A 25,602-nucleotide genomic window follows, 5' to 3' on the forward strand; every position below is an offset into this window, starting at 1 on the left:
AGTCAACAAGCATTTAATACTTTAAAAGAAAGTAGGAAAAAATGGCTATATTCTGTGAACATGTTGCACGTAAATATTTAGGGCAAAATTCAGGCCAAGTGCAGCACTTTATATTCCCTTTGGTTTGAAAGAGTTAAGGACATCTTTCATTATCCCACGTAACCAAAGTCAAAAGGATAGCAAAGTGCTAAACTTTAACCGGATTGTGCGTTAGTGCAAACTCAATTCAGTAGCAGCTATGAAAACACAATATGACAATTCCTTACATAGCATGAGTATAAATTATGTATTTATCAGATGATTATATGCTTACCTTTTCACCACTATCCGAAGGACCTGCTGCCACTTCAACCATGATACTTTCTCCACTCTGAAATTTTAAATGGAGCATTGTGATACTGAATCCTTCACCTAGCAAGTACATGGGTTTAATTGTTTATATTCTTAAACATTCAGAATCTAATGTAATCCTCTTATAATGTATTTTGGCAGTACATTCCTCAGCAACTCTGTGTGAAACAGAATGCACGAAAAGAAAACAGAATCGGTTCATGAACCCAAGTGTACAGATCAGTATGAAAGAGATCTAATTTTTTCGAAAAGCAGAATTAACCGAAGTTGACTTCTGCAGCAGTATTGGGTATAAATCCTGCTGCAGGTTTAATTTCCAAATAAGCTTGAAACCGTGCAAATTTAATAAAATTTCACCAGATACAGAAGAATCAAAAGCAGACGCCAACAATGGAAAAGGCAATTTGAACTTCAGTGTGTTAAAAGAAGTAGTTTGAAACGTGGATATTAACTCTGTTTTCTTTTCAAACATTACTCTCTGTGTTTCGGCAATAAGGCCACTAAGGCAATTTGGTTGTTGCTTTAAGGCAATCAGAATTAGGGGTCCTGTAGCCTGTAGCAGGAGTTACGCAGAACACAACATTGGGAAGTTATTCTAAGTTTGTGGTATCACAGTGCCACTCAAAGGCTCTAGACTGTACTCTGCAAGGGCCAAGGCTTCATGGCTTACTTTAGAACTGCTCAGAATAATCTTAGGATTCACTCTCATTAGAATCCAGTTTTTTTAATTTCTAAAATATTAAAATGCAAGTGATTCACAGTACTTGTCTCCTATTTTGTCAGGTCTTTCTTCAGGTGCATTTAACTACCAAGTGATGCTCAGTTATCCCTCATGTTGGTCTCATTTAGGCACAAGGTAAAAACAATTCTCTTTACCCAGATCTTTGAAATGGAACAAACCTTCTATGCACACTCTATACTGCTTCTGGTTCTGGTATATATTTAAAGTAGATAATTAAATGAGCAAATTAAATGAATTTGGATATGCAAGAGATATTTTTAAAAATACATTTAAGGAACCACAGAAAGAGGGGGAAGGAAGTCAAACTTTGAAATGTTAAATTGATTGTAAAACTAATGAAATGTATAAACCTGAGAAGTATAAATAAAAACTAAAAATAAATAAAAAATACACTTTAATACGTACATTATTGGTGTGCTTTAATGAAAAAAATAGTTATAAACCTGCATACTTACTTTTGTAAGGTATGGTGTGATGAAGACAAAAAATACATCGTATACAAGAAGGAGACCAAGGAGAATAACACATGACTAGAGAACGAAAAAAAAGAGTTATTTTTATAAAGCTCATGAGCAGTCATTAACACTTACAAAAATAGCACAATCACATCATACTATTTAAATAAATTGGCAACATTTGCCCGTAACACTAAACCATCGTTTAAAGCAGTGTGTATCAACCAGAACAAACCTGAGTGAAAGCTGGCTTAGTATTATGTATGAACTGTATGGCTAGAACAAACTCATGGCTAGTTGCCAAGAAAGCTCAATAACCCACCATTTCGAAAGTGAAAGATTATTTTAAATCATGTTTGGTTGGTACCTAACAATAGTCAGGATCCCATGAAAGTAAGATTAAAACACTAGAGAAGTCGTCTCCTTTCCTTCACTCAGGCACGTTAAACTTGTGCCCATAACGCTGAGACTTTGGCTTAGTTTGGACACAGTGCTAAACAACGGTTTAGGAAGTGTTAAGAGAATGCATCAAGCATCTCCCTCTTCTCTAGCATGCCCACAAGGAGGAAATTGGAAGCTTCCACTGATATTTGAATTAACCACCATTTAGTGTGGTTTAGTGTGGTTAACAAAGAAAGTTTAAGTATAAAGGATAAATACAATTCAATACAAGAAACAATATTCAGCTTACACTAGCAATTTATTTTGAAAACAGAATTATTTTATCCATAAAATAAAAATCTAAAGTAATTTCAAAACATTTTTTTATTTCACTTCCCAAACTTATGTTTAGGACTAGAACTTAGAACCAGATATTTTTGTAATGGTAGTTGGTTTTCCCATTATTTGAATTACATCCACACATACTGTACATTGTGTAGCCTGCCACTAGATTTTTAATCTAGCGTATGTCTTTAACATATATTGTCCAGAGGATTGAAAGCCAACTGCAAGCTCGTTCATTCTCTTTTGCTTCCCTCTTCACTTTTAATTTCTTGGTTAGTGCTAACCACAGTTTGTCGTTATGGTCTGGATGGAAACACAAATCATTCTTGGCCAATCTGAACATCATGGCAAACTATGGTTAGGACTAAACAAGAAACTGAAAGTGATGGCGCCTGAGGAACAGGATAAACACATGAGCCTACAAGGTCATTTCCAGCCCTCCAAACCACAATTTGAAAAATTGAGCGAGTAGCACTTTAAAAAGAAATTGATGTGGTTTGGGAGCTGTATTTGACACAGTCTACTTCCATCAGATGCTCTAGCCAACCATAGCTTAAGCTACAAAAATTGACTCAACCTTTTCTGCAGTCCAACACAGCACACACTCTCTGAAATTGGTGTTCTTTGTGTTTTTTAGCTAGACGGAAAGCTTACTGTACCTTAAAGTTGGGCAATTTGAGTGTTTTAATAAAGTTCACGCAGAAAGCAATTCCCAGGATATCTTGCAAAATCCATACCCAGCTAGAACAAAAAAATAAATCAATTGTTGCAGTAAAACACAGGGACAAAATATTGCACATAAAGCTGCAATCCTCAACTCACTTATTACAGGTTAAACCCCCTTGAAAACAGTGCAATTAATTTTGATGCAAAAATGTATAGGATTGAGCTGCAAGGCCAGGATTCAAAGAGGCTCATGCAATAGCATCATATGCTTGTGGACAGGGGAGAGCAGAAGGGGAAAATGGAAAGAGAGACTGGAAAAGCCTTCCTGACTATGCAGGATTTGGACCCTGAGCTAAATATTTTGAAGGCAACACAGATTTAGAAAGCAACAAAGCTAGCATATCTCATCATTTCAATTCTGAATCTGAGAACTATTCACATACCTATTTTCATTCCGAAACACTGCCCAAACAACAGATGTCGTTATGCATATTAGAGCGAGAAAAAAGAGTCTCACTTCGAGGCATCTGTCCCAGCATGGAAACCTAAAAATAAAGCGGGACAATAATATGTTATAAATACAGAAAATAATACATCTAGTTCTCCAACAGATACCAACAAGGGCAGCTTGCCAGCTATAGGCATCATCCAGAGCAATTTTCTATGGGGGTTTTACATTCCAGTCAAAGTATATTTTTTGTATGGGGAAGGGCCGTAGCTCTGAGGCAGAGCAACTGTTTTCCACGCAGAAAGTCCCAGGTTTGGTCCTCAGCATCTCTAAGTAGGAATGGGAGAGATTATTGTCCGAAACCCTGGACAATCAGTGAGCTGGCAATACTGACCAATGGACTCAGTCACTACCGTATTTTTCACTTTGTAAGACGTACCTTTTCCCTCCTAAAAAGTAAGGGGAAATGTGTGCGTGTCTTATGGAGCGAATGCAGGCTGCGCAGCTATCCCAGAAGCCAAAACAGCAAGAGGGATTGCTGGTTTCGCTGCGCAGCGATCCCTCTTGCTGTTCTGACTTCACTTTGCTGGAGAGGTGCTGCGCAGAGAGGGAAAGCTACGCAGCGCCCCTTCCACAGCTGTCAACTTTCAGATTTGAAAATAAGGGATCAGCAGCCTCACCCGTCCCGGGGACAGTCTACGGGATATCTAACAATCCGGGATAGCAGCAGGAAACGGCGCTGGAATAAGGGAATTTCCCGCAAAAAAAGGGAAGGTTGATAACTATGGCCCCTTCAGCGAAGCGGGAGGAGAAACAGAGCCCCTTCCGTTTCTCCTCCCGCTTTGCTGGAGAGGCGCTGCACAGAGAGGGAGAGAATATTTTTTTTCTTGTTCTCCTCCTCTAAAACTAGGTGCGTCTTATGGTCAGGTGCGTCTTATAGAGCGAAAGAGTGAAAAATACGGGTATATTGCAGCTTCCTCTAGTAATAACTTCTAATACTTGCAGAGTGTTCAAAGCACTTCCTGTGTATTATCAAGTTGCAACCCTCACCGCAACCCGATATATATTGTTATCCCGCCCCCAGGTTGCAGGTTTGGGTGGGAGGTGGAGGGGAGGAAGAGAAGCAGCTGACGGAATGACTTGCCTAAGGTCACCTAGTGAACTCATGGCAGAGGTGAAACAGGAACTTCCTGATTCGTAGCTCAGTCTCTAGCCATACCGAGAAGGAATTGGAAGAAGAAAGAGGTGGAATTATGTAGGTATTCTGGCAGGCAGATCCAAACACATAAGATAAGAGGGTGGAGGGCTCTGACAGCAAGGGCAAGGAACTCATGTTGGATTTGGGAATTGAAAGGAAGCCAATGATGGGGTTTAAAGGAGAAGCATCATGTGATCAAAGTGACATGAAAGGTGGTTTGGCAGTTGTTGCTGTTTAGTTGTTTAGTCGTGTCCGACTCTTCGTGACCCCGTGGACCAGAGCACGCCAGGCACTCCTGTCTTCCACTGCCTCCCGCAGTTTGGTCAAACTCATGCTGGTAGCTTCGAGAATACTGTCCAGCCATCTTGTCTTCTGTCGTCCCCTTCTCCTTGTGCCCTCCATCTTTCCCAACATCAGGGTCTTTTCCAGGCAGTCTTCTCTTCTCATGAGGTGGCCAAAGTATTGGAGCCTCAGCTTCAGGATCTGTCCTTCCAGTGAGCACTCAGAGCTGATTTCCTTCAGAATGGATAGGTTTGATCTCCTTGCAGTCCATGGGACTCTCAAGAGTCTCCTCCAGCACCATAATTCAAAAGCATCAATTCTTCGGCGATCAGCCTTCTTTATGGTCCAGCTCTCACTTCCATACATCACTACTGGGAAAACCATAGCTTTAACTATATGGACCTTTGTTGGCAAGGTGATGTCTCTGCTTTTTAAGATGCTGTCTAGGTTTGTCATTGTTTTTCTCCCAAGAAGCTGGCGTCTTTTAATTTCGTGACTGCTGTCACCATCTGCAGTTATCATGGACCCTAAGAAAGTAAAATCTCTCACTGCCTCCATTTCTTCCCCTTCTATTTGGCAGGAGGTGATGGGCCAAGTGGCAGTAGAGTAGCATAAAGCAGGCTTCCTCAACCTCGGCCCTCAAGATGCTTTTGACCTACAACTCCCATGATCCCTAGCTAGCAGGACCAGTGGTCAGGGATGATGGGAAATGTAGTCTCAAAACATCTGGAGGGCCAAGGTTGAGGAAGCCTGGCATAAAGGGACTAAGACGAGTCCACAGAAGAAAGAGAAGGTTGCAGTTGTCTAGAAACAGACAGCCAGAAGATGAAGCAGAGTTTCTGCTGACGGGATAAAGAGAGAAGTGATGAACCTTGGTAATGGAGTGAACAGGGAGAGCAAATGAGAGGAATATAATATAAAGCCTAGGCTGAATGCCTGATCAACAAGGCATATGGTAACACTGGCAATGGATAAGGAGAGAAGGGCTTGGGACGAAAGATGAGAAATCCAGTCTTTGGCATATTGAGTTTTGGGCAATGACACACAAGCAGAAATCTGGTAAGGCTGAGGTGTAGGACTGGAGTGAGGAAGTAGAGAGAGAAAGCTGGGTGTCATGTGCATATAGGAACTACTGATGAGGATTTTGAGAAAAAAGAGCAAAAAGCCAAGAACAGTTCTCTGAGTCACAGCAAAGAGAAGGAAAACAGGAAATGAGTTTCCACCTACATAAACACTGAAATAATGATTAGACAGATAGGAAGAGAACATGGTGAGGACAACATCACAGAGACTTCTGGCTTAAAGGAGTCAAGCAGGAGGGGGTGGTGGAAACAGACCATCTGTATCAAAGGCAGAGGAAAGGACAAGAAGAATGAGAACTGAACAGAGACTATTAGATTTTGCAGCAAGGAGTGATTTTTCTGGGGGCAATTTCAATGGATTGAAAAGGGTGTTGAGGCAAAGGGGAGAAGAGTGGCAGCTGGAGAGGAAAGGTGGGTTAAGGGATGGATTTTTGAGGAATAGGGAAGACAGGGGCACATTTGCATGCAGGATGAAAGGAGGAAGAGGTGTTGTAGAGGGAGATATAGAGATTAATTGTGTGAAAAAGAGGGGAATAACAGCAGTTTGGGAAACAGAAGGATATGGAATCAGGGGAACAAGTGGAGATGTGAGAGGATGACAACTGAGTAGTCAACTCATCAAGTGAGACACAAGAGGAAAGCATTCATTTTACAAGCCAAAAGCCTGACCATATAACATAATTTTTCTTAGCCGCAAAGCTATTTAGGAAAGTCATATGGAGTTATGGACTGTACCTGCATTGCCCATAAGGTATTTTTCTAACTATGGCATGAAGACAGTTGAACAGGCTTGATGCAGATGCGAGGCAGAAAACTGTGATGACGGCATACACTGGACAAAAAAGGAAATAAGGATACATTGGATACAAGCATGCCATTACAAATTATTCAAAGGGGAAAAAAAGATTGTTCATGCCAAACTGGATGGAATTATTGATGATGCACAATGGAAGACTATGTGGACCACTAGACCAGCAAAGTCTGTATCATGCTTGGAAACATATCCTAAAATAAATATAATGAAGGTGCAGGGCACCTGTTCAGATCTCACAAATATCACCCAACTTTACTCCCATGTGCTGGTCAGGTTGCAATAGCAGGGGTGCATACTGCCCCCGATTGTGGGAGTGTCCATTGGCTAATGCTTTTTGGAACAAAGTGTAAAGAAATTACGGACATTGTGACCGAACCACTGCAAATTATGTCTGAAGAAATAAATATGGACACCAGAGCTAAGGCACTTCTAATCTTTTTACCAATGGCTGTGCAGTTTCGATTGCTCAAAATGCAAAACCTAGAAATTTTGGACCTTGCATTGTGGTAACACTGCAAGGGCAAAGCCCTCCTTATGTGGCTTGGTGGAATTTCATTAATTATATTAACAATACCAGTCCACAACACCGGTTTTCAGCAGTTATCTATGAAAATCTGGAATTCACGCCTGTGCTCTTTCAAATGTTACTTTCCTTTTACAGATAACTTTGCCTCATTTTCTTCACCTCACTCGTATCTCTTACAATTTTGTTTTTTTATTCTTAGCAATATGGAATGTAGCGTATGAAATGTAACCTTGCCTCCTCCGGGATGTTATTACATTTTTATGTCCGTCTATTTTGATTTATGCTTCTGCCATACACAAACACTCTCTAGCTAATATCCTGAGCATGTTCACTCAGAAGTAAACGCTGCCACTGGGGCAACAGGGTTCAGTTCCTAGTAAGTATATCTAGGATTGCAGCCACTGTTGTGTTCATGAATTTTCCTGAGGAAATATGCTTTGCCCTGAAGCCAGTCCTGGTTTGGTGTTGCTTTGGGCTGACAGTTGCTTCTCCCCTTCTCTCTCGTACTGCTATCTCCCTTCCTGTTGTCAGTTTGCATTTCTTAGTGCAGAAAGTACAGTGGTACCTCGGGTTAAGAACTTAATTCGTTCCAGAGGTCTGTTCTTAACCTGAAACTGTTCTTAACCTGAAGCACCACTAGCTAATGGGGCTTCCCGCTGGCACCGCGCCACTGGAGCATGATTTCTGTTCTCATCCTGAAGCAAAATTCTTAACCCGAGGTACTATTTCTGGGTTAGCAGAGTCTGTAACCTGAAGCGTATGTAACCTGAAGCGTATATAACCTGAGGTACCACTGTATTGATCTGATGTGTAGAGATCTTTCCTATTCTACTTAGTTCAAGAGGGTTCTGGAAGCTTCTCTGTGTGAAAGAAACACGCAGAAGCTTTGTGATGTTTGGGTTATGCCTTCAGAGAAGCTGAGTACAGCTGGTTTAAATTGGGTCTGTTATCTCTTCTGTCAAGGTCATGCTAACTATAAAAGAAAGGCTAGAAGGAGACTGGGTACCACTTTCTCTTTCTATCTCTCTTCCTTCTGTTGTGATGTTCTGTATATAGCATGCTTAGTGTTAAGGTTCAGACTTACTATATGTTATTGTAAGTTTAAGTTAAATCTGCTGCAACTGGATTTCTTATGGACAGTGCCAATCCGGGATGTATTGGATTTGTGACCATTGTGCTCATTTGCCTTCAGTAGCAGTAAAGCTCTGCTGGATGAAATACAATTGCCTCTGGTTTATTTTGGGGGAATTCTGCAACATTTTTTTTCTCTGCTAACTATACACTGGAATCTAAAAGGTAAAGGTAAAGGGACCCCTGACCATTAGGTCCAGTCGTGGCCGACTCTGGGGTTGTGGCGCTCATCTCGCTTTACTGGCCAAGGGAGCCGGCGTACAGCTTCCAGGTTATGTGGCCAGCATGACTAAGCCACTTCTGGCGAACCAGAGCAGCGCACGGAAACGCCGTTTACCTTCCCGCCGGAGCAGTACCTATTTATCTACTTGCACTTCATGCTTTCGAACTGCTAGGTTGGCAGGAGCAGGGACCAAGCAACGGGAGCTCAACCCGTCACGGGGATTCGAACCGCCAACCTTCTGATCGGCAAGTCCTAGGCTCTGTGGTTTAACCCACAGCGCCACCGCGTCCCACATTGGAATCTACTCTGGATCAATATTGAGTAGATTCAGCATAACACCCATTGGCTTGGCTTTCACTTATGTCATGCACTCAATTGATAGTCTTAGGTAAGCCACACTCTCACAGCATAAGTTCCCACCTCAGTCTCTAAACACAGGAATAATAATAAATGATCTATCTCACAGGTCTGTACTACAACATGCAAGAGGCACGTGAATAAAATTTGGACACTTTAGCTATGTACACGTAATGCTATTACTGCTATGCTCAAATGATGGGATTTTTCTTCATTAGAAGCAGAAGCCAAGTCCCAATTAATTTTGGATTTGGGCCTCTCCCCGGTTTTTGCACCTGAATTTCAAAAGCCCATTGACTCAGAGAGATGACCAGAGGCTCGTCAGCAGATTCATACATATGAACATGACCAAAACAATTCCCATTTTCCCAAGGTGGTCTCAGCTCACCATGGAGAGAAAAAACTGAATATTGCTCAGGAAAAATATGGAGTATCACCATATATCTGGGTAACTGGGTGACCTTGGGCCTGTCATCATCTCTCAGACTATTTTATTTTATCTAACATTTTATTTTTTCTGCTTCATCATAAAAGCCTCTATGCAATCTACATAAAATAGACATTAAAATTATCAATGAAATTTGTAAGTTAAAACCAAGTTGGCCTTAAATAAAATTCAAAATATAAATAAAACCAGCAGCTTTAAAAAGTGTGTTATCAAAGAATATTACAGATTAGCAGGTGCTGAAAACAGTACAGCTAAGATGTATGGCTAACCTACTTGTTAGGATTGCTGTGAGGATAAGATATGGAGGAAAGGGAGGATGGAGAATTATTATTATTATTATTATTATTATTATTATTATTCCTTTTTACCCCGACAGCCCTCAAGGCAATTTAAAAAGTTGCCATGCATCTTGAACTCTTTAGAGGAAAGGTGGGGAGATAGATATATAGATAGATAGATAGATAGATAGATAGATAGATAGATAGATAGATTTTATTTATTTATTTATTTATTTATTTATTTATTTATTTATTTATTTCATCTCTCTCTCTCTCTCTCTCTCTCTCCCCCCACCCCAGGAGGCTGTAGCTCAGTGGATATTTATTATAAAAATGTCCACTGAGCTACAGCCTCCTTGTGGGCAAAAGTAGAGAATATGCTTGCATATATAAAATCAAACAGAATGAGAACAGAAGGCGCATCCTACGTAGAACTAAATAAAGCTATATAAATTCAGTGTTGAATTCAGGCAGAGCCCCAGTTTTCACTGAGTCTGTAAGCTTGAAATTGGGGCTGAACCACTGCAGACTCCTCCAGAAACACTAAGAAATAATAATAATAAATCCCTCACTATAAGAAACAAAGCATATCAGGAAAAAGTCTCGCTAGAATGTTTTCTTTCTTTTTTTATGGGGCATTCAATCATCAAGCCCCCACTTGCAACCCAGACCCAAGCCTACCACCTCAGCAGGAAGCAGGCATGGCAAGTTCAGAAAGTCAGACCAGAATAAATCCAAATGTCTCCTTACCTAGATATTTGTAGAAGTAGTACATCAAGACCAGCATAATACAACAGATGGCAACAAAGAAAACAGCAGTCATAGGAGTTAAAACCACATTTTCTTCACTTTCTGACGAGTCGCTGTTTCCATCATTTGAAGACCGCTTCAGACTCTCACTGTGAGGGTAAACAGAAGCAGTTATATTATTTTTTAAAAAATATTTTTTATTGGTTTTTAGCATACAAAAAAAATTTTTTTTTAGAAACATACCACACAAATTATTACACACATATTCTAGTTTGACTTCCGTCAGCACCTCTGATAATCCTCCGTCGTAATCACTTCATCTGCAGTTCTTAACTTAATATTGCCTTTGTGATGGGACGATGAGCTGCTTGTGTGTAAAATCCAAGTCCCTCAGAGTTTGGTCAAGTTTGCAAACCTCTGTCTGTAACGGAGCCCCTTAAACATGGCTCCGTCAGTCGCTGGCAGATTCCGACAGTGGTTGCTTTCGGAATCGCTTCCAACATAAAAGCTCCTTAACGGAAACACGTCTTCTGGACTCTCTGCGTGACAGTTTCCGGCGAGGAGTGGGTGTCCCTACAGGAGGTCCTGAAACCTCCCCACTGTTTTCGCTGGAAGTGTCTCTGAGCCATCCCTCCAGCTCCCTTTCCCTCAGCTCAGCTCCTCTCCCCCTACTGGTTCCCTCTTCAGCTGCTGAGTCTCTCCCAACCTGTGTGAGCCCTTTCACTTCCCTTCCTTCCGATGGCAGTTCCCTGACATCCACCTCCCCTCCAGGGCCCCCTTCATCCCCTCTCGCCCCCTCCTCTACGGGCGGTGAGGAGGCAAAACCCCGGAATGAACTTCCTTCATCTTCCGATGTCCCGAACACTTCTCTCCACCTGTTGCGGTTCCTGGTCTCGAAGTACTCCTCCTCCTCAGAGTCCATCTCCCCTTCCCCTTCCGAGTCCGAGAATCCTTCCAACTCCTCCTCCTCATCGGTGGTCCCAAAGTATTCCCTCCGGAACCTCTCCACAGGCTGAGGTTTCCTTGGGAACCTTTGATGGAACGTTTCTATCAATACCGCGTCATTGATATCTTCTGCCATTACCCAAGTGTTTTCTGACTCCGGTTCTCCTTCCCACGCTACCAAATACTCCACCTGATCCCCCTTCCACCTGGCGTCGAGGATTTCTGCCCCATGGCTGCTGCATTCCCTTTCTTCTATGACCGGTCCCCGAGTGGCCATCCCTTCTCGTCCCCCCTCATACGGTGACAGTAACGACCTGTGAAATACTGGGTGCAGTTTCATGTGGTTGGGTAACCGGAGCCTGAAAGCCACTGGGTTGACCTGTTGAATGACCTCAAAGGGACCCAATCTCCTGGGTCTTAATTTCTTACAACCTCCTTTGAACGGCAACCCTTGGGTTGACAGCCACACCCTATCTTCCACCCTTATGGTTTCACCTTCCCTTCGGTTCTTGTCTGCCTGCCTCTTGTATTCTTCCTTCGCCTTTTCTAAGTTGAGTTGGAGCTGACGATGGATTGCTTCCATTTCTTCTACAAAATGCTCGGCTGCCGGGACGCTCCATCTCTCCCCTTCTCCCCCTGGGAAAGCCCTGGGATGACACCCATAATTAGCCAAGAAGGGGCTCATCCCTGTGGACACATTCTCGGCATTGTTGTAGGCAAATTCCGCCAGCGCCAACTTTTCTACCCAGTCATTCTCTCTGTCATTGACATAACACCTCAGGTATTGCTGGAGGACACCGTTTGCTCTTTCCGCCTGCCCGTTGGTTTCAGGGTGCCGGGCAGTCGAAAAGTTGACCTCCACCTGCAGTAAGCTCATGAGCTTCCTCCAGAACCTGGAAGTAAATTGTTTTCCTCGGTCTGAGACCACCCTCAATGGCACCCCGTGCAACCTAAAAATGTGTTCTACAAATAACTTCGCTGTCTCTTCCGCCGTGACTGCATGCGAGCAGGCTACAAAGTGGCACATCTTTGTTAGTAGGTCTACCACCACCATGATGGCTGTTTTCCCCTTGGACTTCGGCAGATCAGTCATAAAATCTATCGACACTGCCTCCCAAGGTCGTTCTGGGGTTGGTAAGGGTTCTAATAGCCCCGCCGGTGCCCGCCTCTCCCCTTTGGCTCGCTGGCATTGCTCACACCCTCTTACATACTCCCGTACATCTTCCCTCACCTTAGGCCACCAAAATTCCCTGGTGACCAACCACATGGTTTTGTGTTGTCCAAAATGCCCCGCCGTGGGGCTGTCGTGCAACTGCTTGAGTACCCTCCCCCTTAAGTCTCCTTCAGGGATATACAGTGCCCCTTTGTAATACAAAGCTCCATTTCTTTCCTCGAAACCCCCTGGTTCCTCTCCCTCACCCCTAAGACCTCTGAGCTTATTCTGGGCGTATTCATCATTCTCTGTTTCCTCTACCAGTTCTCTTTGTCCCACCAATGCGGCCCCACACACCCAGCGGTCCTCTGGAATGACATGTCTCTCTTCGGGTGCTCCCTCCCCCTCCAAATATTCAGGTTTGCGTGAGAGAGCGTCCGCCCTAATGTTCTCTGGGCCTGGCACGTAACAAATCTCAAAGTTAAATTTGGAGAACTCCTGGGCCCATCTCACTTGCCGTTGGTTGAGCACTCGTGCCGTCCTCCAATACTCTAGGTTCTTGTGGTCAGTGCACACTTGCACCTTATGTTGTGCGCCAATTAGCAGGTGCCTCCATCTCCGGAACGCCTCATGAATGGCTAGTAGTTCTCGGTCATACACCGTGTAGTTCCTCTCGGATTTGTTCAGCTTTTGCGAAAAAAAGGCACACGGTCTCCACTCTGACTCCTCCTTCCCTGGCTGCAGAAGCACCGCCCCAATCGCTCTGTCTGATGCGTCAGTTTCCACTCTCATCGGTTTTTGTAAATCCACATGCAGGAGTTGTTGTTCCGAGGCGAAGGCCCTTTTTAGTTCCTCAAATGCTCGCTCCGCCTCCTCAGTCCAAACGAACTTCTTCTTACTGCTGAGACAGTCCGTAATGGGCGCCGTCAGGTGGGCAAAGTTTCGGATGAACTTACGATAGAAGTTCCCAAATCCTAGGAACCTCTGCACATCCTTCCTTGTTTTGGGTGTTTTCCATTCCAGCACCGCCTGGACCTTGCCGGGATCCATGGCCAATCCCTTGTCTGACAGGCGATACCCCAGGAATTCCACCTCCTTGGTATGAAACTGACACTTCTCCAGTTTCACCCACAGCTGGTTGGCTTGCAGCCTGCTCAACACTTCTCTGACGTCTCTCACATGCTGCTCCTCATTCTCAGAATACACCAACACGTCGTCTAAGAAGGCCACACAATTCTTGTAAAGCAAAGGCCCCAGGACGTGGTTCATAAACGATTGAAAGCATGCGGAGCCTGCTTGTAGGCCGAAGGGCATAACTAAATATTCAAATGCCCCTAAAGGGGTGAACATGGTGGTTTTCCATTCATCCCCCTTCCTTATTCGTATCAGGTTGTACGCCCCCCTTAGGTCCAGCTTTGTGAAAATCTTTCCCTTCCGCACCCTTGTCAAAATGTCGTCAATCCTGGGCATAGGGAAAGCCACTGGTTCTGACACTGCATTTAAGGCCCTGAAGTCACACACCAGCCTCGGCTTGTTCGTGTTTTTTTTATGCACAAAAAACACTGGGCTGCCCCCCACCGCCCTGGACTCTCTGATGAACCCTCTCTTCAGGTTCTTGTCAATGAACTCTCTTAGCTCCTGCATCTCTCTGTCTGACATGGCGTACAGCTTGCCTACAGGGAGCTGTGCCCCAGGGAGTAAATTGATTTGACAGTCAAAGGGTCTATGCGGAGGTAGTTGGTCAGCTTCCCTTTCGCTGAAGACGTCGCGGAGATCTGCGTATTGTCGTGGTACCTTCACGTTCTCCGTTACTTCAGTCCCTGCTAGGGTGGCTTGGGCCCCTGCCAAACCCTTTCCCTCTTTGCAGTGTTCTAAGCAATGTGCTGAACCAAAAGAAACCACTCTCTGATGCCAGCCCACCAGCGGATCATGTAACGCTAGCCAGCTCATCCCCAATATAATGGGAGCTCCTCCCAAGGTGGCCACATTAAACGCTATCAGTTCGGTGTGCCTTGCCACCTTCATTATCATTGGGACGGTCTGCAAGCTGACTTCTCCTCCCAACAGCTCCCTGCCATCGATCGTGGTCACCTGCAGGGGGTTGCTTAAAGGGATCGTCTGTATCTGGTGTTCAGCTGCAAACTCTTTGCTCATGAAATTGCAGGAGCTGCCTGAGTCCAACAGCGCCTTTATCTTTAGAGGGTGTCCGTTTGGCAGCTCTAGCGCCACTTCTATCACTAGGGCGGGTTTAGGAGGTTCTGGCGTGGGCACTTTCACTGCTCTTTGGCCTGGCTGCTGTGCCCCGACGGTGGCAGCCAGGCGTTGGCTTTTACTTGCTCCGGTATTTCTTCCTCTCTTCCCTCCACAGCTCCTACCATCCCTTGCCATTCCTTCCTCTGGGGGCAGACTCTGGCAAAGTGACCTGGCTGTTGGCAGAGATAGCATTTCCGGGCGCCTTTTCCCTCCTTCTTTCCCCCCTCACTGGGCTTTGAAACTGCGCGCGCGCGCGCTGTTCCGATTTCCATCGGCTCTGCCGGCGGGAAAGTTGGCTCTGGAATGTCTGGAATGCGGAACTCCTTCCAACGTTCCCCCTTCCCTTCCCGCCTCTCCAATGCTCTCGCCTCCTGGCGCGCTCCTATGGTCAGCGCTGATTTGGTCAGCTGGTCCATAGACTCCGCCCTGGGCGCCCGGGAAAGTTCGTCTTTCACAGCCGAAGAAAGCCCTTCTTCAAAGAGCATTTGAATGGGTTCCGCCGATAGATCCCACCCCAATTTATGGATCAACATGGTGAACTCAGTCCAGTACTCACGGACAGATCGGCTCCCCTGTTTGCAAGCCATTAACTGTCTGCGCACCACTCCCTGTTCAATATCGCTGGAAAACATCAGATCCATGGCGCGAAAGAACTTCATCGTGTCCTTTAGGACGTCACTATTCGCTGCCATCAGGGGTCTAACCCAGTCTCTCGCCCCCTTTTCAAGATGCCCAATCACGAAAGCCACTCGTGATTCCTCGTCAGGGAATTCATCAAACTGCAGATTGAGGGCATATTGCATCTCTGTCCGAAAGCCATGATAGTCTTTGGGCTCCCCCCCAAACTTCTGCACCAATCCTGGTACCTTTCTGGCGAGCTGGGTGTCTTTCCCCTTTTTGTCTGCATCCTGAGCCCTCCTCTCCTCAAGCCTCGCCGTCTGCAGCGCTAGCTGGACCTCCAACACCCGGTACCTTTCTTCCAGGCTTGGACCCGCTCCAGCTCCTGCTTCTCCTGTTCCGGCTGGGTTGCTCATGATGCCTTCTCCTGCACAAGCTGCTCACGGAGACTGTCGGAATGCTGTGATGGGACGATGAGCTGCTTGTGTGTAAAATCCAAGTCCCTCAGAGTTTGGTCAAGTTTGCAAACCTCTGTCTGTAACGGAGCCCCTTAAACATGGCTCCGTCAGTCGCTGGCAGATTCCGACAGTGGTTGCTTTCGGAATTGCTTCCAACATAAAAGCTCCTTAACGGAAACACGTCTTCTGGACTCTCTGCGTGACAGTTTCCGGCGAGGAGTGGGTGTCCCTACAGGAGGTCCTGAAACCTCCCCACTGTTTTCGCTGGAAGTGTCTCTGAGCCATCCCTCCAGCTCCCTTTCCCTCAGCTCAGCTCCTCTCCCCCTACTGGTTCCCTCTTCAGCTGCTGAGTCTCTCCCAACCTGTGTGAGCCCTTTCACTTCCCTTCCTTCCGATGGCAGTTCCCTGACATCCTTTACCTTTCTTAACATATCATTTCTCCTGTCAGGGAACTGCCATCAGTGCTGGAGGGAGAGAGCAAGATCCAGAGGGATTCCAGAGAGAGTCCCGGGATTGGGAGAGGCAGCCCATCTTCTGGGGAAGAGAATCAGCGTAGCACCAGTGGAGAAGGGGGGCAGATGGGGGAAGCGGCGAGGCGGTCCCATGACTCCTTGCCGGGTACCAGCGGGGAGAGTAGGGGTCCTCCGCTGCCTATGCCCTCCTTGCGCAGAAGGCTTTTGCGCAGAGAGAGTAGGAGGAGACTGGGCGTCAAAGAGCTTCTTTGCTGGAAGAAGTTTAAGAAACGCCCACTGACAGATTCTGCCAGCGACTGAGACAGCCACGGGTGAGTGGCTGTCCAGACAGAAAAGGTTCACTCAGGCAACCCAGCCAGGTGTTTGCACCGGCTTACGCACGAGCAACCCCTAGAACCACTACATCTCCCTTTCCATTTTTACAATATTTCTTAAATTATTCCTCACAGAGCTTTTTGTAAACCTACAAATGTCATCTGATTATCACAAATACTTTTCAATTTCTCCATAAATTTATTCCAGTCTTCGGTGAATCTCTGGTCCCGCCGGTTTCGTATCCTTCCTGTTAGCTTGTCCAATTCTGCATAGTCCATTAACTTCATCCTCCATTCTTCCAGTGTTGGTAATTCTTTTTGCTTCCGACAGAAGCAGCTATAGGCTCTCACTGCATCTTGTTACCATTTTCAACATAGATCAATATGTGGATGTTTCTTTCTGCTTTAGTAATGGATTGGCTTTTCTCAACTAAGCAACATTCAGCAAGATTACATCATGGTTCACAGAATGAATATATATTTATCTTATGGAATATGCGGAGCTTAATATTTATTAGTCCAGTCATTAGTATTAATATGAACTTAATACGTTTCAGTCACAAAAGACACCTGCTCTTAGGACTTCCCTATAGGAATGCTTTTTCTAGTTGTTCTGGTGGAGAAATGCCCATAAAAAGCATCAGACTTGAAATTCTGCACAGATTTTCCAGGAAACCTATTCCTTAACAGTCCATGTGGCTTTTCAATGCCAACAGTATTTTCCAGGCATTGTGCCAAAAGTGTCCCCATGGAGAAAACACTACAAAATTAAAAATCAAGCAATTATCAGTTATAGATTTGATGCATATTTATATTGAATAAACATCACCTTTAGTGAGATACTGAGATTCCTTTCTGTATTCAGCTCATCTCTAAGCAGTGCACTTGGCAGGGTCACTAATTTGGTCCAATCAGACTTTGTGGACCATAATGCTTTTTGGAGGCCCTTAACAAAGCCACACAAGTCTACCATCAAACTGGGCCTTCTCCATGGGAATGCTTCTGGCACAATGAGTTGTATCCAGCTGGTTGTCCTGCTCAGATGGAATTATCCATGAACAGGATACAGTGGTACCTCAGGTTAAGTACTTAATTCGTTCCGGAGGTCTGTACTTAACCTGAAACTGTTCTTAACCTGAAGGACCACTTTAGCTAATGGGGCCTCCTGCTGCTGCCGCACCGCTGGAGCCCGATTTCTGTTCTCATCCTGAGGCAAAGTTCTTAACCTGAAGCACTATTTCTGGGTTAGCGGAGTCTGAACTGAAGCGTATGTAACCTGAAGCGTATGTAACCTGAGGTACCACTGTACTGGATTTATTGGGAAATCTGTGTGGTCCATCTTGTTCATTGGATGGCAGCAGCTCTCCAGGGTTTCAGACGGAGGTCTCCCTGAGCTCTACCTGCAAGCGGATGCTCTAAATATTGTCTATTTCCCAGTAGCAAATCAATGGATTTTTCACCATCTTTTGCTCTTCCCATACAACTTATAGACCAGGACCTTGATCCCCACATATTTATTGATTGAGAGAAAGAACGATCCCCAGTGGAACTGTTTGAGAGAAAGAGAGAACAAACACACAAAGCAAAATTGTCCCTGTAGCAGCAAATGTGTTGTCCAGTAACAGGAACTTTTCATATATTAAGGTTAAACCAAGGAAACTTACAGCTCTGCCATTCCACTCCAGTAGCCTCCCAATGCTACAGAGACCACAGCAATTAGAAAGATAGCCACCATGCTGAAGTCAAATTTTGGGTGAGGTGGTGAATATAATGTCACGTTGACGTTCTTTCCAAGATCCTGGAAATTATAAAAGCATCGATTAGAGATGTCTGTTGAAAGGAGATGCTTTACATTTCAATATCTGACCAGGATTCTGGGATATTCCGAAACATAGCCTTGCAAGGAAGTCCACTTTCCTTTACCAACCCACGTGCTTACACATGCATATTTTAGTCATTTGTAGCACATCAAATGGCCAGAACAAGGAAAGATCTAGGGTGGTTTTAGTTTTGAATGAGGAGATGCAGATTCAAAACCCCATGAAGATCACTGGATGACTTTGAGCCCTGCTAGCCTAACCTACCTCACAAGGTTGTAGAAAGGACATAGTGGAGAAGCAGGAAGAACATGGGGGGGGGAATCAGGAAAGAGAATAAACTCTTCTCCAATGAACGAAAACACTGGCCACCAAGAAGCAATTCTCATTCATGATGTGAATGTAGAAGACTGCAGCAACAAAACTATTCATACCTGTTAAGGTTCCAAGGGGTTGCTTGAGAGCAAGCAGGCAAATACCTCCCTGCTCAGCTGTGAAGCCTTGTTTTTGATGCCAAAATAAACTTTATCTGTCCAGAGCGCCACTCTCCCGTGTCTTGCTCATTCACTGGCAGAATCCATGGGTGGGCGGTCCTTAAACCTTCCCCAGCAGAGTAGTTTCTTGACGCCCAGTCTGCACCTCCCCGCTCTGCGCGGAAGCTTACTGCGCAAGGAAGGCGTGGGTAACGGAGGACCTCTCTCCTCCCCGCTTTGCCCAGGCAAGGTGTCCTGGCACCGCCTCGCCGCCTCCGAGCCCTGAAGCTCCTCTCCACTGGAGGCGTGGTTACTCTCCTCCGCTGAGGAGGAGCTTCTTCCCATGATCTTTGGGGGCTCTCTGTAATCCATCCGGCTTTTCCCCTCTCCCCCCTGAGCCGATGGCAGTTCCCTGACAATACCTCAATCTTCACCTGGTTTGCATGTCGGGCTAAGCCAAACCATGGCTTAACACTGGCATGGAAGCATGCGGCACCAGCACCATCTCTGGGTGGCCGTGGGCACCCACAAACATTTTAATGCGAGGGCCGGCCCCCCTCAACATTCCACAGCTAGGTGGGCTCCATCGGGCCCTCCCCATCATAGCAGCAGGAGGGCCCAATGGAGTCTGCCACAGCCTCAGCAGGCCCCACCAGACCTTTCGGAGAGCGTACCTAGCACTCATCCCCAATCATTTTGCTGCTGTGCTGCACTGAGCTAAGCCACGCTTTGGTTTAGTGTGTCGTCTGAACCCAGGTTCACGGTTCAGCTCTCCTGGACAAATCTGTCAGTTTGCATTTCTTAGTACAGAAAGTATTGATCTGATGTGTAGAGATCTTTCCTGTTCTGCTTAATTCAAGAGGGTTCTTGAAGCTTGTCTATGTGAAAGCAGGAGGCTTCTGATGTTTGGGTTATTCCTTCTGGGAAGCTGAGTACAGTTGGTTTAAACTGGTTCTGTTATCCTTCCTGTCAAGGTTATGCTGACTATAATGGTAAGGCCAGAAGGAGCCTGAACTCACTTTCTTTTTCTATGTCTTAGTTCTGATGTGGTGTTCTGTTCCGTATGCCATAGTGTTAAGGTTTAGTCTTATAAGTTGTTGTTAAGTTTAAAATAAGTCTGTTGCAACTGGATTTCTTATGGACTGTGCCAATCCTGAATGTATTGGATTTGTGACCATTACGCTCATTTGCCTTCAGTAGCAGTAAAGCTCTGCTGGATGAAATTGCCTCTGGTCTATTTTTTGGGAACTCTGCAACGTGTTTAAGTTTTTTCCTTCACACACAGACGACAAAATCATGAGACATAAATCATAGGAGAAAGCTTGGTTGCAGTTTGTGGTTAGTGTGAAGAGAGCTAACTGATGAACCAGGGTTCGGACAACATGCTAAACATGGCTTACCATGCTTTATCATTATTGTTTGAAAAACTAAGCCATGCTTAGTTTAGCATGGCTTAGTTTAGCATAAATGTAGCTCAGTGCAGCACAACAGCAAAATGACTGGGAAGGTGTAGCCACAATCTCCTTTCCAGGGGTCTGTGCTAAGCCATGTGTCACTTAGTGCAATGTGCAAACCAAGCCACTGTATTCTTCTAAGAAACTGCCTCCCACCTTCATCACCACTGTATGAAAAGCAGCAACACAAAATGAATAAAATAAGATGCAAAAAAGAGGATTTTAGCTGCAAGCATAATCTACCATGGCCATTTAATAAACCAAGTACATCATGCTCCTTCATTCTGATTGCAAGTGTTCTAATGAAAAATGAATACACAGTGGTAAAAATTAATGCTGACAAAGACAAACAAAAAAGAGGAAATTGGTCAAGTAACTGTCAGAGAAGAAAATAATGCACAAATGTTGTCATTGTATCCAACTAAGTCCTAGACTCATTGAAAGAAATGAGTGAGTCATGACCTCTGATTTAACTCTGCATAGAAATGAGTTGAAAACAGCCCTTGATTAAGGTGCTTTGTTTTGGGGAAACATGTTTCATCCAGCATCTCTCTTCCTTTTTAGGAACATATCAGAGCAGATAAAAAACAAGTCAAGACAACATAGCAAAGTATTTTCAGAGACTTCAAAGTATCTATGAAATTTCCATTCTAGTAATCAGAAACTGAAAAATGAGCAAAGGAGATACAACAAGATGCTGCAAAAAGTGATTGGATTTCACCTGACCAAATACTGAAAGAGGGGAGAAGAGGTAAGAAAGAGTATGTGGCGTTTGCCTCCTAGGTGGGTCATAAGGAAAGGGTTAAAATGAGTGTGATGTGATTGGCCAGTGGAAACTGATAGGAGGAGTTAGGGTTAGAGGGGGAGTTGTGTGAAAGTCAGTTGAGAGTTGGGAGTTGGAGAAGGAAGAGGGAGTCTGTGGGTTGGTAGAGTTGTGAGAGAGTGAGAGGAATTGTTAGGTGGAGTCAGATAGTTAGTTGGGATAATCAGTTTGAAGTTGTTAGGAATATTGGGTCAGTAAAGAAACTAAGATTAAGAAACTGCCAAGAAAAATTAACTGAAACCATAAGCTTTTTCATGCTTATAAAAATAAACTTGATTATTTGTTAATGTTAACAACTGTCTGGACTCCGTGTGTACCCATGAGAAACGGCTTGGTGGCAGCGAAGAAAGCAATCACAGTGGTGGCACAGGGTCAATAGACCGTCAAACGTCCAGGGACCCTGTGTGATCGCCACAGAGGCCCAGAAGTGAAATCAAAATCTCTCATTTCCAAACCCGTTTCAACCCCCATTTTCCGAAGCAATCCAGAAAAGTACTTACCTCTTTCAAATTGATTATATCTTCACTGCTTACAAGTGTAATTGGGATGGTGATGTTTGCAGTCTTGTTACCATAAGGAGTATCCTAGAAAAAGGACACTCATAATGCATCTGCTTTACTGAACGAATCTCTACTTAATAATAATAATAATAATTTATTATTTATACCCCTCCCATCTGGCTGGGCCTCCCCAGCCACTCTGGGCGGCTTCCATAGAAACCAAAAATACAGTAAAATATCACACGTTAAAAACTTCCCTGAACAGGGCTGCCTTAAGATGTCTTCTGAATGTCAGGTAGTTGTTTATTGCTTTGACATCTGCTGGAAGGGCGTTCCACAGGGTGGGCGCCACTACCGAGAAGGCCCTCTGCCTGGTTCCCTGTAGCTTTGCTTCTCGCAATGAGGGAACCGCCAGAAGGCCCTCGGCGCTGGACGATGGGGGTGGAGACGCTCCTTCAGGTATACTGAATAGTCTATCAAAACATTCTGTCTTATTCCTAGGCCCATACTACATATTTCTGCAGATTAATATGGCAGATCTGGATCATGGTATGCAACCAGAGCTGTAGCTAGGTGATCTTGCGCCCCTGGCAGAACAGTCCAGATTGTGCCCCCTAGCCACAGACAAATTAGCTCATCTTTCTGCCTCTCCTCTAACCCCACCCCCCACCCCATTCAATTCACTCTCTATTTAAAACCATTTCTTATGAGGCAATAGTCAATATCTAAATTTATGAACATATTTTTAAGCCGATTTTGCACCCTACCATCACCTGTGTCCCTGGTGGGGGCCCACCTCGCCACCCCCTAGCTACGGCCCTGTATGCAACCAGTCCAGGATGGCACTCACCTGAAAAATCAGGTGTGCAGCAGCTTGGGGTCAGTCCTGGACTCATTGCTGTCTGGAGAGGTACAAGTGCCTGGCAGTGCCCAGGAGTGCTTTTTATGAGTGTCATTTTGTACACCAGCTTTTTATCTGTCGCCATCACCCATATAATATTTTCCCTCTTCAGTTCTCACCATCAATATCAGCAAGAAGGAAAGCATATTTATGATGATGGCCACCAAAATATAGAACTGCTTTGCAACTGACCGAAGCTTTGCCCCTTCAATCCTAACCCTAGATTAAGATTTGGTAGGGCCCTCAGGAGCCAAATAAAATCGGACAAGTTCTAGATTACTGTGAGATGGCCATCTCGGATTCAAAAAGGGGGAAAATACCGCCACCTTAATGAAACCCACAATAATGCGACAAAAACAACCACCACAATTTAAGCAAAACATTTTTCATGCAAAAGCAGCCATGTCTATTAGAACTTACTATGCCAGTGTCACTGGCGATGAGCAGCATTTTAGCACCGAGTTTCTGAGCGATCTCTGCCTTTTCTACAAAAGTGCAGTTTCCTCTCGACACAACGATTGCTTTGTCCTTGACAGTTTCATGAGTGGCATCCGAGGGACTGCAAAGCAATTTGGGGGTCAAGATCTCCAGTCTTGTATACGTCTAAGATGCAAAAGGAAAAGATTGGAAGTGCAAGAGAATTCTGTAATATGGCTGAAGCAGTTAATCTAACAGCCTTATTATTTACTGAAAACAGATGGAATAAAGATCATGACACTATGAAGCTGAAAAGTCATTAGCAAAGAAACTGTACTTCCAGACACCTTAGTGGTTTAGTTTAATATTGTATTTACTGTACCACTCAGACTGCTGACATGGGATACTGTTTCTATGTGTTTTCCCCACGTTAACACTCCTTGCAAGTAGAACTCTAGTCCAGCATCCAGACTAGTCATCTGTTTGCAGCAAGTTTCTTTTACCAGGGGAATATTTGCAACTATTATCTGAAACCATTCTACTTTTTCAGACCTCAAAACCACTTCATTCTCACTACATTTTGTTGCACACATAGATCTAGCCTTACTTCAAGGGCCTTTTCTGGCACACCCATACCATACATGGCATAGTCTAGATGGAAAGATTGTGCCATTAGGATGTGAATGATTGTGACATATTTTCCCAAGGAAAAGTCACTTGATTCATAGGAAATACAAGAGTATAATTACTTACAACGTTATTTAAGGCACTAGGAAGGGAGGTCCACTCAGAGTTATAATATATGCAGTAGTCCTTTGTTAACAGAGGATTATCGATCTGAATTGCATGCAAGATTCCTTGACCGCCGCTGACCTATAATTGAAAAAGATTTTTTCCATTAACCACTTTAAAATACGAATGAAAATGTTGACTAGCATCATTTTGAAAGGGTTTTAGATTATGCAATGCCAAATCATTTCTTATAAAAGCATACTACTAGGAACACAGCAGGGCCTTTCAGAGCATTTTCATACAGCTCAGATTTCCCCCCCAAAACTGAAAGATTAGTATGTTAAGAACATGAGGGAAAGGGACTCTAACATTGGCATGTGCTTGATCTACAACATATTAAAAACTATGAAATTTGCACTATGAAATTTGCATAAGCCTAACACATATTTACTGATACAGTGGTACCTTGGTTTACGAACTTAATCCGTTCTGGAAGTCCAATCTTAAACCAAGCAGCGGGGGACTCAATTTACAAAGGGAACACACTCAACAGGAAGAGGAACATGTTCTGCTTCCAAGGCAAAGTTCACAAACCATAACACCTACTTCCGGGTTTGCAGTGTTCTTAATCCAACTGGTAGCCCAGCGCATTTGTTCCAGAATCAGTGTTACATGTTGGCAGCCCAACATATAGTAGTGCATTGCAGTAGTTCCTTGTTGGGACCATAAAATCCTGGATTATTAAGCATGATCCTCATGCACCTATGCTCCTGCCTTGGTGTGAGATGGGAAACCAACCAGCAAGACAAGGATAACCAGAGCTTCCCATTACGCGTAAACCAGGAACTACTGTTAAGGGCTTCCAAACAAAGATAACTTTAAACTATGCTTTGAAATCCTGGCTTGTTTAGAAGCCATTAACCATAGTTTCCTGGTCCAAACATAACAGGAAACTATGGTCAACTGCAGCTTCCAGGCTTGTGCAAAGGTGCACAGAACTTGAACTAACCCTCGTTTAAGAAGCAAGGATTTGATAGGCCAAACACAGTTTGCACAAAAGATGAAATGAAAACAGTACCAACAGTATTAGTCATGGGTAGGCAAACTAAGGCCCGGGGGCCAGATCTGGCCCAATCGCCTTCTAAATCCAGCCTGTGGATGGTCCGGGAATCAGTGTGTTTTTACATGAATATAATGTGTTTTTATTTAAAATGCATCTCTGGGTTATTTGTGGAGCATAGGAATTCGTTCCTTCCCCCCCCCCCAAAAAAAATATAGTTTGGCCGCCCACAGTGGACAGGCCCCTTGCTGAAAAAGTTTGCTGATCCCTGGTATTAGTGGATGTTCAGATTTCTCAGATTGTAACAGTATAGTAACAATACTTATCAAGGATCAATTGCCTCATACAGATTTGCACAGCGTTTAAAAAGCTTCAGCAAACACTTATTTAATACTTCAGAATCAAGTCCTATTTCTAACACGCATCCAAGGACAGAATTTCATGTTACAATAAAGAATGTGTGTAATAAAAAGCAACAACTGCTGCTTCTCAGAGAATGTATTCCTCCCAATTGTACTTTTCACTAGAAGCAGCAGCTGCAGCTCAGAAACAGAAGAGTAAAAAGGTAAAGGTAAAGGTACCCCTGCCCGTACGGGACTCTGGGGTTGCGCGCCCATCTCGCTTAAGAGGCCGGGGGCCAGCGCTGTCCGAGGACACTTCCGGGTCACGTGGCCAGCGTGACTAAGCTGCTCTGGCGAGCCTGCACCAGCACAGCACACGGAAACGCCGTTTAC

The 25,602-nt window shown here is 44.4% G+C and overlaps 1 protein-coding gene across 3 annotated transcripts in view; it reads right to left on the minus strand.

Annotated features, from left to right (window-relative positions):
• SPPL2A (signal peptide peptidase like 2A) overlaps nucleotides 1-25,602 on the minus strand; it is a 45,321-nt gene that overhangs the window by 15,074 nt on the left and 4,645 nt on the right. For all 3 annotated transcript variants that reach the window (XR_013979229.1, XM_080980414.1, XM_080980415.1), the window contains exons 2-11: nucleotides 23,830-23,949; nucleotides 23,080-23,262; nucleotides 21,759-21,842; nucleotides 18,356-18,489; nucleotides 10,478-10,626; nucleotides 6,686-6,782; nucleotides 3,384-3,485; nucleotides 2,934-3,015; nucleotides 1,549-1,623; nucleotides 314-370 (exon numbers count right to left, since the gene is read on the minus strand). Coding sequence is in view for 2 of the 3 variants with exons in the window: in XM_080980414.1 (XP_080836540.1) it covers nucleotides 314-370; nucleotides 1,549-1,623; nucleotides 2,934-3,015; nucleotides 3,384-3,485; nucleotides 6,686-6,782; nucleotides 10,478-10,626; nucleotides 18,356-18,489; nucleotides 21,759-21,842; nucleotides 23,080-23,262; nucleotides 23,830-23,949 (1,083 nt within the window). In the remaining variant the exon portion in view is untranslated. The remainder of the gene's footprint in view (nucleotides 1-313; nucleotides 371-1,548; nucleotides 1,624-2,933; nucleotides 3,016-3,383; nucleotides 3,486-6,685; nucleotides 6,783-10,477; nucleotides 10,627-18,355; nucleotides 18,490-21,758; nucleotides 21,843-23,079; nucleotides 23,263-23,829; nucleotides 23,950-25,602) is intronic.

Source organism: Podarcis pityusensis (assembly GCF_964106645.2).
Source record: "Podarcis pityusensis genome assembly, chromosome: 14".
NCBI classification, from domain to species: Eukaryota; Metazoa; Chordata; class Lepidosauria; order Squamata; family Lacertidae; genus Podarcis; species Podarcis pityusensis.